The following is a 16,519-nucleotide window of genomic DNA, read 5'->3' as shown; positions in this document are numbered from 1 at the left end:
CACATTTCTCCCTTTCTAAAAAGGTTGAAATGCCTCTCTTAAGGCTTAGTTATTGGCAGTATGAGCTTTAAGCTAAAATATGCTGATGTTTTTGTTTTTTTGGCCCCACCCCTTTGCCTTTGGCCCCACCCACCACTGGAACGTGGTCCCCAAGAGCTTCTCCAAAATTGAATTTGGACCTTGAGCTGAAATAGGTTCTCCACCCCTGGTCTACAGGATGCTGCATCTAGTTCCCAGATCCTGTCCATAGCAGAAGAGCGACTATTCTATTGTGCAGTGGTGTGGAAAAAGGTAGAGATGTCAACCAGCTGTGCAGGAGTCCTGATGGTTGCTTCTGATGAGACTGGGATTGTTTCCCAGCACTAGATCCTATGAGCTGATGCTTCAGGGCAGTGGCACTTAAGATCAGGGGATAATACAGTTAGGGTACAATAAATTGGGAGTGTGCATGTTAGTAGTTTCCCAGTAGTAACGCATGGCTGTGAGAGCTGGACCATAAGGAAGGCTGAGCACCGAAGAATTGATGCTTTCGAACTGTGGTGCTGGAGAAGTCTCTTACGAGTCCCCTGGACTGCAAGGAGGTCAAATCAGTCAATCTTAAAGAAAATCAACCTTGACTGCTCATTGGAAGGACAGATACTGAAGCTGAAGCTCAAATATTTTGGCCACCTAATGAGAAGAGAAAACTCCCTGGAAAAGACCCTGATGCTGGGAAAGACTGAAGGCAAAAGGAGAAGGGGACGGCAGAGGATGAGATGGCTAGATAGCATCACCAATGCAATGAATATGAACCTGAGCACACTCCGGGAGAGAGCGGAGGACAGGAGGGCCTGGCGTGCTATGGTCCATGGGGTCACGAAGAGTCGGACACGACTTAATGACTGAACAACAACGTTAGTAGAAGTGGCAATTATTGACACCGTTTTCCTCTGAAGTGCTTAATTCATTTGTATTACATCATCAAAGCATTTCAGTTTTAAAACTGAGATTTTGTGCTTTTTAGACCTTGGGCCCTACTACTGCTCATTTTTTAAAAATTTTTGATGCTGTTTTATCTTGTTTTTAATTTAATGCTTGTTTTGTATTTTTATATTTTATCATTTTAATTTTTTATTCTGTACTCTGCCCAGAGAACGTATTGTTAATGTGCAGTATAAAAATGCTGTTAATATAATAAAATAAGTAAAGCAACCCACTGCAAATTCAGCAACAAATCTGAGTAGTGATTAACATCCTGGGTGCTTAAGCTGGGTAGTTTTATTTTAACAGATCAGTCCAGAGCCCCAGCTAGTCCAGTTTTATTAGATACATTTCAGCTGCTAAGGCTTGAGCATGCGGAACAGGATGTCAATTCTTGGACCTACTGGGCAGTATACAACTGTGCCATGCTGTTACCGCAAGTGATGTTGTACTAGCGGAAACTAGGTTCTGAACTACGTGCAAGAGAAGAATCCAGCTAAAGTTACATTTGCACAAGCATGGTTGTGCAAGCCATTGGGCATTATGCTTGTGCAACTTGTGCAACCCGCTGTGCAATGTGTTGCGCAAAAACTCTTGTGCAACCTATTGTGCAACTGCTTGCACAACTGGTTGTGCAAGTGTAATGGGCAATCGCTTGCACAACAGAAAGACTCAGTGGAGCTCTGTTAGCGCTGTTTGAGTTTGCAGAATGACACTGTTAGATACTGATCACTATTTGTAAGTTCAACACTTGCATGTGTTGGCTTTAATAACATTGAGGGATTGACTGGCTGGTTACAAGCAGTGGTAAATTCCTCTTTGCCAGAGGGAGTGGTCCCAGTCGTCCTTAACCATGTAACTGTAAGGCTATTCCTGAAAATGTCTTCCTTGGGCCCAGAAGACTGCAATAACTTTGGCATGTAGACAATATTCCTTACCACAGCAAGGTACTCAAGAAGGTGGAGGCAGAGATAATGGATGAGACCCATTATCTGCTGGAAAATCTTACCGTGGTTATTAGATTTAGAAATACAACACGTGGAATGGCTCCATTACTGTAACTGTGTGAGGGAAGAAATATCTGAGCCAGGGCATCCCATGCCAATGGAAAGTCCACTTATGTTTTCTTTCTCTCAAAATGGAGAGGGGGAAATCAAGTGAGTGCCGCTTAATGGGACGGGGTGCCATGTGACCTACTTTCCAGAAGACAGTCCTCTATTTGAAGGGCTGTTGGGAGACATTCCTTTCTTTGAAGGCATCCACTATTTGAAGGGCTGTCTGGTCCAGGTCTGGTTTAAAGATAAAGAGCCATAAGAAGGGAGAGTCCTTGAAGTTGCCGATCAACAGCTAGCAACCGGACAGCAGACTGAGCAGGCACACAGGTAATCTCGTCGCAATCTTTCCCACTGTGGTGAGATGGATTGTATTTCTGTTTAAATTCTAGTCATTTCTAAATGTGCATCTATACCTATAAATCAAGCACATGCAAATCTGATGCAAATCGGTTATGCATTTCCTCTTTTCTGGCCACCCTATCATGGGATCTGGTGTTGAATGGACACCCTGGATCACACATTCATCTCTCCTCACATAAGTAGTGATGGGGCTACTTCATGTAAGGCAATTTTTAAATATAAGAGCAAGGGCACAATGTTCCTTGGTGTTATGTTATCCTCCCTAAATAGTTATCCAACTCTCCTTGTACTGAATGCACACCAAATATTTCTAGTTTCCTTCACCTTAGAGAAGAAAGCCCATGAAAGAAGGATCAATGTGTTTTCAGAATTCCAGGGCAGGGTGTCTGGCCACCACACCTTCAGTAATTGCTTATGGAATGTTTTATGTGAGCTGGAAATATTTTGTCAGCCATGCCGTGAAGAGCAGCAGGGCTGATCTATTCCCTGCTTGCTCCAGTCAGGTTTCGTAAGAATGATTTATTGTGTTTTGAAAACTTTTAACCTATACTGGTGGAAAATATTTACATCCTCATGGTCTAAAAAAATAAAGATATCATGACATTTTTTAATAATTTACTCCGATCTCAGTCCTGCACACCCCACGCAGCTTAAATCCTGATGACTTCACTGGGATTTAAATGGCCCAATGCTGGTGTGTGTTTGTTTATTTATTTATTTATTTATTTTATTTATTACATTTCTATACCACCCAATAGCCAAAACTCCCTGTAAGACTGTGGCCTGCTTCTGAAAACTCTTCCAGAGTCTGTTGACAGTTTTTCAAGCTGTTGGCCAGCTCTAGAGTATATTTTGACAAACTCAGTTCAGGACAAGTTTCTACAGGAAAATTGTGAACTAAAATTTGAAAGGCTGCTTTGTGACTGTTCTCTCTCCACAACTGGAACACAAATTCATTGCTCTAATGTTTTCCTCACACCTACTAGCATACTGGCAACCTGCTGCAACCAATGGTTTCCCAATATGTCAAAAAATGGCAAAGAGTGGACAGCACAGATATGGAGTTGCATCGTTGTAGCCTATGCTGCTGCTAGGGACCAGGTGGGGAGGAAAGGATGCAAACCTTACTTAGGTGGAAGGTTGCCCTATGACAGGGGTGTAGAGCCTGTTTCAGCCTGAGGGCAGAACTCCATTTCGGAGAAGCTCTCAGGGGCCACATTCCAATGAAGAAAGGAGCTGCAGGCAAAGGGGGTGGGGGGACCCCCCCACTACCATATTTTATCTTAAGGCTACTTACTGCCAGTAGCTACGCCTTAGGAGAGATATTTCAACCTTTTAGAATGGGGAAAACCTGCACAAAAGCCAGGAAACCACCTATGTCAAGTAGTTGGGGGGAAAGGGGGCATGGGTTTCTGGAGAAACCCAGAGGGCCAAATTTGGCCCAAGCCTGAGGTTCCGCACCCCTGCCCTTATGTGAATGCTTCTCATGGGCTAAGAAGAGTAGAGGATAGCTGCCCAGGAGTGACCTTCTGTTTGGAGGAATCAGGAGACCACAGCCTCCTTCCCTCTATCTCATCTAGGGATAGGTGTATCTGTCAAGTTGATTTTGCTCAGGTTCTCATTTTTCCAACTCTGAGTTCATTCTGTCCTGATCCCTCATCGGATTGAGAATTCTTTTTGTCTGAAGAAAAAATTGTACGTATTTTTGTGTGCACTGAAACACATGTGCGCGTGCACACACACACACACGTGTGTGCATTTTTTCCAAATATACACATTTTTGCATTTTTGCAAAAATACATGAATTTTTTCAAGCAACTCTTCCATTGAATAAAATGTTATGCTCATTCTTAAAAAATATACACATTTTTGTGCACAGTTTCAAATGTATGCATTTTTGTGTGTGTATCGTTTTTCAATTGCAAACTTAATTCTGGAATGTGCTTGGGTTTGGGAAGTGCAAAGCTGGTATTTGTTGTTGCTGTTCAGTCGTTCAGTCGTGTCCGACTCTTCGTGACCCCATGGACCATAGCACGCCAGGCCTTCCTGTCCTGCGCTCTCTCCCGGAGTGTGCTCAAGTCCATATTCATTGCATCAGTGATGCTATCTAGCCATCTCATCCTCTGCCGTCCCCTTCTCCTTTTGCCTTCAGTCAAAGCTGGTATGCTGGCATTCAGATGTGAACTGAACAAACATCTCAGCCATCCCAGCCCCCTGGACATGGCCTGATATGGTGCTACTCTCCCTGACACTAGTGTCCTCCTACTGAGACAGCAGCTTGGCTGAAGGAAATGCTGGGCTGTGGCCACGCAGCTAGGGATGGCGGAGAATTTCTCCCCGAAACTTCGGGGGGCCGAGCGCCAACGTGTTCGGCCCCCCGAACAAGTTTCGGGGAGAAATCCTCCACACACACCCCGCGCCCCCCCCCCCGGGACGGGACTTACCTTCCCTGAATGTCCCTCCCGGCGGCGGGTCCGGCTGGCAGTTCGTCGGGTGTTCGAGCGGGGCGGGAGCGGCAGCCGGTCTTTTGAAAAGAAAAAAAAAAAACACATCCCCTGATAGGGAGCCACCCGTGATAGGCTACGTGACGATTGACGTAGCCTATCACGGCTGACTTTGCAGATCTAGCCGTGATAGGCTACATGAATCGTCACGTAGCCTATCAGGGGGCGTTTTTTTTTTTTTTTAACTTTCGCCTTCGCGGCCGGGCGAGGCGAGGCGCCTCCTCCCCGGCCTGAATTTCGGCCGGGCGAGGCGGGAAGCCTTCCCCCCGGCCTGAATTTCGGCCGGGCGAGGTGGGAAGCCTCCCCCCCCGGCCTGAACTTCGCGGGGGGAGCAGCGAAGCGCTCCCCCCCACCGCGACCAAGCTGCGAGAAAAGGTAAGTGACTTTCGTCCACCCCTACGCAGAACCAATTGATGCTCTAGTTGCCATACTCTTATTTATTTGATTTGTACCCTGCCTAAAGAGCCTCGTGTGGCACAGAGTGTTAGGCGGCAGTATTGTAACCAAAACTCTCCCCACGACCTGAGTTCGATCCCAGCGGAAGCTGGGTCCCGGGTAGACGGCTCAGGTCAACTCAGCTTTCCATCTTTCCAAGGTCGGTAAAATGAGTACCAAGCTTGCTGGGGGAAAGGTAGTCACGACTGGGGAAGGCAATGGCAAACCACCCCACTACAGTCTGCCATGAAAACACCAGCGAAAGCGGCGTCCCTCTAGGGGCCAGTAATGGCTCGGTGCTTGCATAAGGAGGAAACTTTCCTTTCCCTTCTGCCTTATTCCCAAGAAAATGGTCACTCTTGTCATGCTAGAGGCCACTGCACATAGTAAAGCATCTCTCTCTCTCTCTCTCTCTCTCTCTCTCTCTCTCTCAATCTCTCTCTCATACACGCAGCTGTGATCCTACGAACAGGAGAGCAAGCACAGAGAGACAAACACACACCCCACATATGTGCACTGAGGTCCTGGTGATGAATGCTGGTGGAGTCGCCCAGGGACCTTCGGCTATTGGGTGGTATAGAAATGTAGTAAATAAATAAATAAGTAAACCGGGGAGGGGGGAGCTCTGTGTAAGCAGACCCCACTCACTGGCCTTGCTTCTTGGGGACCCTCCGCAACCCTGATTTCCACAGGCCATTGGCAGGGACACAAGTCTTCCCACTTCCTCTCTGTCACTGCCGGCAGACATCTTGCCAGCGGTGGGTTCAGAGTAAGAGGATATCTAGGAAAGAGGATCCTGCTCTCTAAAACTCTTGCTGGAGCCCCTCCACTTAGGGGAAAGCCTTGTATGAATAAAAGAACACTTCAGTACTTTGATTCTGCTCATAACAGGTTCACAGTCTACCTTGCCCAAACAACTCTCCTTTGAACTTGTTCCCTACCTGCCACTCTATAAATATCCCTTTCACATTCTTTAGCGGTCTGTTGTTCATTAGAATTCATTCTCAAGTTCCCTGAGCGTTTAACTGTTTATGTAATTCATCTCAGAGACTTCTCTCAACCTCTGACTTTAGACTCGGGTCCTTAGACGTCCCTTCAGTGCAGAGAAAGTCCCGTGGACTGTAACCGCCTGAGTCAAACCTGAACTAATGGGCTGATTCAGACACAATGCTAAACCATCGTTAATGTTTTGAGCCTTGGCCTTGCGCACTCCTTCTCTCCCTGCTCCTCCATGCCCCGGGACACCTGTGAGGAGTATGGAAGTTTTTGCTTCCATTTTGGATTAACTTTGGCTTCTCATGTCATTTGAACCTGACACAAACTGTGATTAATCTTAGCTATGATTAGTGGAAACAAGCCAACTTCAAACCATGATTTATGAAGCTGGATTCCTCCCCCCCCAGCTAACTGAGGCTAGTTGTGGCTCATCCACATCACACCCAACTACACAGGGTTGTGAAAGGATAAAATGGAAAGGCGACAGAGATGTGAAAGCCTAGAAAAAACTCGGGGGGGGGGAGGGGAGAACAGAAAAAATGGATAAAAACACATCCCCCCCCGGGATTTTTGTGAAAAAATGGGGGGAGTATTTCCCCCTCAAATTCTGTGCCTTCACATCTCTAGAAGGGTAGAACTATATACACCACCCCTGAGCTTCCTGGATAAAGTGTTGGAGGAAAAATGGCCTAAATAATAACATTTTATACTTCCTGAGAAGTAACTTCTTAATATTCAAGCCCACAGAAACATATGCGAAATCAGGAGGACATTCAGTTAATGATCACGTTGTCTTTTGTCTACAATTACAATTTGAAGTGAAGAATATCAGGGTGCCCACATATATGGCAAAATCTAATACGCTTGGTGACATTTTATATTAAAGCTTTCTACACATTTTGTTCTGGGTTTTGGAAATCACAAAACTAAGAAAGGTTACATAAAACTCCACATAAATAAAAAGTTATATTAGCAGACTGAGTCATCCTGCACACATTGCCAAATGGGATCCATCGCCGAGAAACTAAATAGCATTTAAAAGAAACAAAGCTATCACAGTACAAAAAAAGAAATAAAATAAAATGTTCATACATTTAAACTTGGAAGTCCATGCTTTTGTAAAATGGATGTTCAATGTAACATATGCTAAGGCTTTCGGTAAAATACGTCTTCTTAGAATTCCCAGAATTTTGATATGCCAAACTTTATAACATTGCCTTTTGTGGTTGTTATGCAATGCGAAGTTGTTGGACCTGTTGATGACCATAATTCAAAGGCATGCTTTTAATGATTACCATATCACTGGAATCAAAATCAGGCTCAGGTGTATCCCAGACATCTGCACTACACAAAAATGAAATCTGTGCTCGGACCCAAAGATACCCAGCACAAGTGGAAAGGCAGTTCTGCTCATTCAGGGTGGGGGTGCAGGGCCGTTTCTGAAGGTTCTTCTGACTCCTCTTCCATTTGCAGTCCTGTCTACCATATCGCACACCATCCTTGAGAATCTTCAGGGACAGCATGGGGCGGGGGTGCAGCTGGGAGAAGGGGTGAGGGAAGTCCCACTGCTCATGGTTTTTATGATACAATCTGGTACAGAAATCCATGACAACCATTCATTAAAACACCCCCCCCCCCATTACATTTCGAACTATGATGGCCTGCAGAGATATCACTGGAGAAACAGATAGGTAGTGCCTGGTGAAATCTCAGACATCAGCATGGTGAAAGCCAGAGTGGTGTAGTGGTTAGAGTGTTGGACTGGGACTCGGGAGATCTGGCTTCTAGTCTCCACTGGCCATGAAGCTCACTAGGTGACTTTGGGCCAGTCACTGACTCTCGGCCTAACCTACCTCACAGGATTGTTGTGAGGATAAAATTGAGAGGAAGAGTGTCATGTATGCCACACTGGGTTTCTTGCAAGAAGGGAAAAGATGAGACATGTAAAAATAAATATAATAAATAAAATAAATCAGAGGTGGGCCGAACAGGGCTCCCAACATTCAGACGATAGGCTTCTGTACTGCCCAGCTCCTTTTACCTCCCCATGGCAAGCAGAATAAATAAAGCAAAATAAGCAAACATCTACATAATTTCTTAACTTATTCCAACTACAGAATGTGGATTTTCTTGGCACCGTATTTCTATTTTAAACACAGCCAAAGTAAAGGCTTCCAAAGCAACATAGTCTTATTTGTTAGCTGAAGTATGTTAGGGCCTCATGACTGTCTGGAGGCTGCTCTTGACAAAACGGTAAAGGACTAAATTCTGTTTAAAACAATGTTACAAGTCCAATCCAGTACCTAATGTCACGATGAAAGCTAAGTATTTAATACATAGTAACATACAGAAACAGGACAGTCCCTAATTCAGCTTTCGTTATTCCCCTCTATCTGAGCCTCCCTCATTTCACATATATATAGTGCCGGAACCCAGAGACACTGTATTTATTTGAGTAAGTATTGGCTGCAGGTGCAGACCAGGGCTTCCATAGAGCCAAGGTGGGCAACTTGTGATCCTACAGATGTTTTGGCCTACAACTCCCATCAGTCCTAGCCAGCATAGCCAATTATGAAGGGATTGTGGGAATTGTAGGCCACATCTGGAGGGCCACAAGTTGCCCATTCTCTACCAGAGATGGAGGTTCTTAAAGAGCATCTCTTGCCCATGTCTCATTGGTATCTCTATAGATAGCAGCCTCTTCACACAGCCTTTCCCATCCTCGTGCCTTCTAGATGCATTGGACTGCAACTCCCATCATCCCCAGCCAGCAATGATGGCGTTGCAGTCCAACACATCTGGAAGGCACCAGGTTGGAGTAGGCTGTCTTAAGAGAAACCATTTTGATTCATGGAGAGGCATTCTGAATGCCTTTGCTCTGGTTTGGGACACTTTTGTAAGACTGCCAGTGGCTATATCTGAGGGTTGCTTCGTAACGCATAATAAGATGGCTGACTGAGATCTCTCTCTCCTTGACATGTGACAGACTTTCTTGTGAATGCTGACTTTCATATAACAGTGATTTCAAGCAAATGCCTCCCTTCATACATTAAACCTGAAGTGGTACAGTCCCCATGTAAGGACTACTGCCTCATTATGGACACGTGGTAGCTCTCAGAGTCTATGCAGAAGCAATGGGGAAATATTAATGGGGCAGTTGTAAATCATGGAGTTATTTTATTGAGGGTTTTTGGTGGTCCCCCACCCCCAGTATTCTTGATCTTCATTAAAAAAAAATTTTTTTTAAACATTCCATCTGATTTTGTTCACATTAAGTGAAACCATTTCTAAATATTCTCTTATGTAAATACATGGAAATAAAGGCTACTTGTTAACTGAGTAGCAATGATTTTTACTTGTACACTCAGCTACCCAGCAACAGTACTTCTAATATTGACTGGATTCCAGTCAACTCTTTTTAAACTGCAGTTACGCACATTAGCTGTTGCCCCCCCGGGCCACCCTGATCTCTTTGCTTGAGTGATATCCTATTTGCAAAGCCCCAAGACAAAGTTGCACACAATATTTATAAATTCAAATGGGATTGTTTTCAGAGCCTGGAGATCTGGAAGTACAGTTTATGAAATTAAAACAGTGCACGGATGGCATCAGTGACTTCTTTCACTGCATGACTATCAACACGGGACAAGTAATTACAGACAGTGGATATGTTTCTATATTTATTAGCATCCCAGGAATGGAGTGTAACCATTGTGTCCCCAGGATGCCACAAATGAATCAACAAAATCAAGGCAGGCCAGAAACAAGCCAAGGAGAGAACTGTTTTTCCCCTTTTCACTTTTCTTCTCAGTGAGAAAGTACTATTGCAGACTTCCTCAAACCTGGTGCTCTCTAGGTGTTTCAGATTAAAACTCCCATCATTCCTGACTGGGGTTGATGGGAGTTGTAGTCCAAAACATTAGGGAAGCTATACTATGTTTTCTCTGTATTCACCAGCCATTGCTGAAAAATGAAGAATCTTCAGTAAACACAGTAATTGAAAGCAGATTAACCTGACTTTGACAGGGCTGGTTTTAACCTGGGTTGATTCTTTGTCTCTTTATCTTGATTTGATTTTTGTGTGTGGTGACTCCCTGTAGCTGGCGCAGCATTCTGGCTGCAACTTTTTGGACCAAGCTGAAGTTTCTGAAAGGCAGCCCCACATAAAGTGTGTTACAGTAGTCCAGATGGGATGTAACGAAGGGCTTTTCCACACAAATGATTTATCGTGCGCTCATCACTCCCTACTCACAGTTGTTTTCGGATTCTTTAGATGTCGTGACTCTCCGGTTTCGCTTCTGGTTCTAACTAGCTTTTTCGGTGAGTATATTTTAGACCAGGGAAAATGTGGCATTTAATTGTGAAAGAGAAAGAATGTGTAATTTCTTCTTGTGTACTTGCACTATTCTGCTATACCACAGTGCCACCTAGAAGTAATGTAGCAGAAAACTGTCCTTGTGTAGTCTGCACTGAAACTGAAAGTAGATGCAGCAAATTAACAGCCAATTAATAGCTTTGTGTAGAAACGCTCTAAGTGACCAGATCTGACATTTCCAGGAATGGCCAAAGTAAGGCAGTTTGCTGGAGTTTGTTAGGCAGCTCCCTGGAGGCATCAAGGTAGCTGCCACTGAGCACTGATCAAAGGAGTGGAGAAATCAACATCCTTTTTGGAGGATGTTGTGAGGCAATGCTGGAGGCATGGGGGCTGCTACTTCTGCACTGTGAAGGCCCAGTGTCCTCCTGATGTTGGACTACAACTCCCAGCACCCCCCAGCAAGCCATTGGATGCTAGGAGTTGTAATCCAACACATCTGGAGGACACCAATAGGGGACAGCTGATGTAAGATTTGGGGGACAATAAATACCTATTTACAGATATGTCATAATCTTGTACTGCCAGTAATGGTACTGATCATCTGGTGATGGACTTTTTCAGGCTGCTGACCCAAAGACCCAGTAAATGCTTAAGTTCCAGAAATTGGCAGACACGCTGGTTCGGGTTTGAAAATTCCCACTCGAGGGGAAGACATTCTTCTGAAGAAAAACCATTCAAACTAGTGAGTGACGTGACATCAGCACTTAGTGTCAGACTGGTGCTGAAGCTGCCTGGCTTTGCTCCATCCCCCAGGGACAGGAAAGAGCCCAAGAAAGCAACACCCTCCTGACACGTTTCTGACCAGGGGGAGGAAAAATGCCCTTGGTGCACCAGGTTCTTTTCAAGAGATGCCACTTTATGGCTGCTTGGTTGCCTACCCCACAGGTGTCTTCGTAGCACACTTATGCAATCACCAGTTTTGTTTTTCATCTCTCATATTTATACTGTCATAAATCATCAGCAGTAAATTGTTGGTTTTTATCTTCAGTCATTTTCTTTCAGTCAGAATTTGCCCAGTAACTACCAAACGACCAGTCATTGTTTTATTGATGAGGGCGCAATCTGGTATTGGCACAGATAGTATTTATAGTAGCTTGTTTTTAAATGACTACTTAATTAATTCCCCATTGCCCTAACCACATCATATATTAATGTCAAATAGGTATAAGATCATTCATCCCACTCGACAATCCAAGGTTACAATATTTTAAATTTAATCCATTCAAATTAACTGGATGATTATGGATCAAACTGGCTGTATCTACGTATGTAATTCTAACCTGTTTCAAAGTTATTACATTTATAACTGTTCTGCCAAATGTATGTGTTGCATTTTCTCGTCAAACCTATAATCTCATCTCTCCCAGAAATACTTATTAGCCTAGTTACAGGAGCATCTTTTCACTCATAAAATCATCACAGAACAGTGTTAACGATTACCATTTTCTAAACACTTGAACTGCTGCTACTGAAATGAATATAGCCCTGTGAAAAATTGTAGATATTTTAAAAGGGGGTTCTTCTAAAAACTACACTGCCTCTGGACTTGTGATAGAACATATGACCAAGCATGATTGCTAGAAAGAGAAACAGACACAGTACAATATATTCTTTTGTCTTCTTTGGAAATAACATTCCTGTTCTGCGACCAAACCCTGGCCTTCCTCACTCTGGTGCCCTCCAGATGAGTTGGACCCCAGTTAAACTCAGCCAACAGGTCAGGGATGATAAGAGTTGTCATTCAAAACCACCCAGAGGGCACTGGGTTGTGGAAAGAGAATCTAATCAGTGATTCCCAAACTTTAGGCTATGAGAGAAGAGAACTGCTGGTTAGAATTGCCATGGGAAACCCATTCAAATAACAAAAGGCTCCTGCAAACCCAGAGCATCCATCCATTGCGGGGGGGGGGGGCATTGCCTCTTGGCCTAAGTGATTGTTCTAGGCTTTGCCTCTTCCCCATCGGGGAGCATGACCAAGGGGCTGGGCTCCACTGAGAGCAGATAGTTCAGGGGTCCCTAATGTGGTGCCCACAGGCAACCTATTGATTGATTGATTTTAATCCCCCCCTTAATATACATACATGGATTTTTGTGAAATGCATAGAACTTTCCAGCAATTATACATGGGCTGCAACAAAAGTGGACCAAATATCTAAATACGTATCCCTTTGAAGGTGATACCTATATGCCACCCTGTCAAATACTGAAAGTGTTGTAATGTCCTTAGTCCATTGCATTATAGGAGGCGAGTGTTTATCCTTCCAATGTTGTAATATCAGTCCTTTAGCTGTGAAAGGGGTGCAGAGAATCCATTTACGCTGACCATTTGTTAATTTCCATGAAGCAGGTTAATAATTTAAAGGAGTGTGTACTTCAGTGAATATTAAAGACTGTTCCAGTACAACATTTTTCTGTGTAATAACCTCCCTGCAAAAAGAAGCAACTACTGGACATTGCCAAAACATATGTTTAAAATAAGCATTAGCTGTATTGCACTGCCCACAATTAGTTGAATGAGGCAATCCCTTATTAAGGAGACATTGCAGTGTCCAATAAACATGAAGCAAACCTTTTTGCTGAATAAGACGCAGTCTAAGATCCATAGATGCAACAGGTAGACACCAAAGCGGTGACCCACTGATTAGGTATTTTGTGGTGATACCCACAACCGTATCTTAAATTACCAAATGCGCCCACAGGTCCAAAAAGGTTGGGGACTCCTGAGATAGTGCATGCACGCTATAAAACAGGCATGGGGAAATCGCGGCCCTCTAGTTGTTGTTGGACTCCAAGCCTTGACAGCCCCAGCCATTATGGCAAATGTTCAGGGATGATGGGAACTAGAGGTAACAGATTCCCCAACCCTGCTACAAAAATTAAGCCTTACACGAGGTAAAAGCAAAAGTGTCTCCCCCATTTAAATTCAGTGTCAGGAGCGCCCTAGCTGCCTCTTACAGTCCCCTCCAATAGCCAACTCAAGACACAGATGAAAAGGATTCGTTCCAAGGCTTTATTCCTTTTACAACTTAATGACTCTTTCAGATGCTAATCACCAGCGACTAAGCAAGGAACTGCACTGGGATAGTTAGCAGAGTATCCTAAGCTCCAGGTAAGGCAGTTGGTCCCCGTTTGAAGGAAGAGGGCAGGAAGACTCTGAACTTATGGGCTATGGAGAGGTCCTCCCTCTTACCCTTGGGTCCTTGGGACGCGACCGTTGTTTTAGCGCCAAGCGGGCAGAGCGCCTCCTCTCGGCGCCCTCCATCTGGCGCCGCTCCCTGCATCTGCGCCGAGCATCCAGCAAGGCCCTCTCCCCCGCTCTCTCGCTGCCAGGGTCACTATCTTTCTCAGGAATGCAGGCAGGAGGAATCTCTCCCTGCCGCTGTGCCTGTGAGCGATGAGCGAGCTCCTCTCCCACAGGTTGTTGCTCTTCCTCAGAATCAGAACTGCTCTGGGGCTCTATGGGCTCAGTTTCCACCCTGACATTCAGGAGGAAAGTGTGCCTTAGCTTGAAAAATGTGGAAATGCTGGTCTCAAGGAAAACCCTCCTGCGTCTTCTAGACCAGAGATGGACAATTAAGACCGTTGGCCATGATGTCTGGGGCTGATGGGAGTTGTAGTCCAAGACATCTGGAGGGCATCAGGTTGCCTACCTCTGGTGTAGGGGTGTACAAAACCCACTCACCAGTCCACTGGGGGGGTCCGCGGGGGGGAGGCGATCTGTCCCTCCCCCCGGAGTCCTCCCTGGCTGGCTCCACTCCGAGTCCGTGGAGCCGCCGGCCGGGTCCATCCGCAGCCGGACTTCCGTCTGCTGCCAATCTGCGGACGCCATTTGCGTCCCTTCTCTTTGCCGTGATAGGCTATGTAAATCTTTACATAGCCTATCACGGCAAAGACCAGGGACGCAAATGGCATCCGCTACGCCGGACGCCATTTGCTTTCGCAGACCAGCAGCGGACGGCAGCGGACGGACCGGACCTGGCTGGTGGCAAGTAGGATCTGTTCCAGGGAAACTTCGCAGGGTGGCGGAGGTGGGTGGTCCATTCCGCCACGGACTCTGAGGGGCCGGATTCTAAAGAATCCAGCCCCTCGGAGTCCGTGGCAGAATGGATCACTGGACCACTCACTGAAGTCCGTGGCGGAATTCTCTAACATCCCTACTCTGGCGTATAGTATTGGCCAGCCTGTCACAAATGGTCCTAAAAGCCATCAGTCTTAGATATCACTATGAATTTCTCCTGGAAATCATGAATCTGAATCATCCATCTTGTTAGAAGAAGCAGATGCTCTTTCACTTGCATAACACTGTAGTAGTGAACAGTACTGTATACTTTAAACAAAGCAGTGACTTATTTCTTTAAAAAATAAACACGCTAACTTACCAGTTCTAAAAATCCTCTCACAACTTGTCTCTGTTTCAGGTTGGTCTCCCCATCCAGATTAGCAGTTTCTATGTGACATAGGCCATCGGGGTCACTTGACGAAAGCAGCAGTATATCAGCAGGTATGATTTCATTACAGCGTAGCTGAATGAAGTCTCCGACCTTTACTTCTTTCCAGTATCTGGTGGTGTATTTCCTTTCAATCCTGGTAAAGAAATGTTTATAGTAAATATATTAAAACTTGTCCAACTATAGCATAGCCAATAAAACCCCAAGGACTGGTTCTGCTGGTTCACCAGCAGTACTGCACTGTGCTTGAGGCAGTGACGCCTCTGACACTAACTGGCTCACGGAAATTCCAACACTCAAGTAACAAAATATTCACAGTCCAGCCTCTGTGAGAAGGGGCAGTTTGGCTGGAATTAAAATTTCACCAAGGCACTGTGGAGGAGGAACTGCATGGGGCAAGGGAGGCTAATGCTGGGATGAGATCTCAGAGAGAAGGATACCTAAGGTGCACAATGCCCAGAGCAAGGGTAGATGAAGGGAAGAGGGAGTCTATCCAGTGGGGTGAGATACAGGAATGAGAGAGAAGGGCAAGAAAGAGACAAAGGCTGAAGGAAAACATTTGGGGACTGTGGGCTAGGGAAACAAGGAGACATATGGATGCCAGATCTAGACTTTGAGAGGCCCCCTCAGTTTTCAAGGACCTGCACAGAAGTGAGAAAGTCAGGTTGCTTACCTGTAACTGTAGTTCTTCAAGTGGTCATCTGTGCATCACACATATGGGCTCTGTGCCTGCGTGGAGACTCATTCGGGAAACTTCCAAGCTGAACAAGTTTTTGGCGGGAACCCCTCCCCCACCATCCCTAGTATATAGTGTGGGTTCCTGCCTTCCCCTCAGTTCCTTAAGACAGCAAAGCAGTCCGGGGCTGAGGAGAAAAAACATCTCAGTACCAATAACCATATTGACAACGAAGTGGGGATGGTGCGAGGGTTCTGTGAATGCACAGATGACCACTTGAGGAAGTACAGTTACAGATAAGCAACCTGACTTTCTTCTTCGTGGTCTCTGCACATCACACATATGGGCGAATAACAAGCTGACTTACTGGAGGTGGGTCGGTGTCTCACTGTGCCTGCCAAAGGCACAGTCTGCTCGGGCCTGAACATCTAGTCTATAGTGCCTTATGAAAGTAGAAGGCTTAGACCAAGTAGCCGTTTTACACAAGTCCACCAGAGGCACACCTCTTGTAAAGGCCGTGGAAGTCGACACTCCCCTTGTCGAATGTGCTCAGATTCGAGGCGGTAACTCTTTCCCCAAGAGGTGGGACGCCAAGCTAATAATCTGTACTATCCAGGAGGCTAGCCTGAGAGAAAACCGGTGAGCCTTTATTATGTCCTCCGTAGCACAGGAACGATCGTTGCGACTTACGGAAAGACTTGGTCTGTGAT

At 45.4% G+C, this 16,519-nt stretch overlaps 1 protein-coding gene across 1 annotated transcript in view; it reads right to left on the bottom strand.

The window, feature by feature from the left end:
• Positions 1-16,519, bottom strand: part of ATP10A (ATPase phospholipid transporting 10A (putative)) — a 174,127-nt gene that overhangs the window by 80,540 nt on the left and 77,068 nt on the right. Inside the window, exon 2 of the mRNA XM_084844345.1 lies at positions 15,065-15,269. Within this exon, the coding sequence (XP_084700471.1) occupies positions 15,065-15,269 (205 nt within the window). The remainder of the gene's footprint in view (positions 1-15,064; positions 15,270-16,519) is intronic.

This window comes from Heloderma suspectum, chromosome 3 (assembly GCF_057233095.1).
Source record: "Heloderma suspectum isolate Gila_16-S chromosome 3, 16-S_ref, whole genome shotgun sequence".
Taxonomy (NCBI): Eukaryota; Metazoa; Chordata; class Lepidosauria; order Squamata; family Helodermatidae; genus Heloderma; species Heloderma suspectum.
This window is presented reverse-complemented; position numbering and strand designations above follow the sequence as displayed.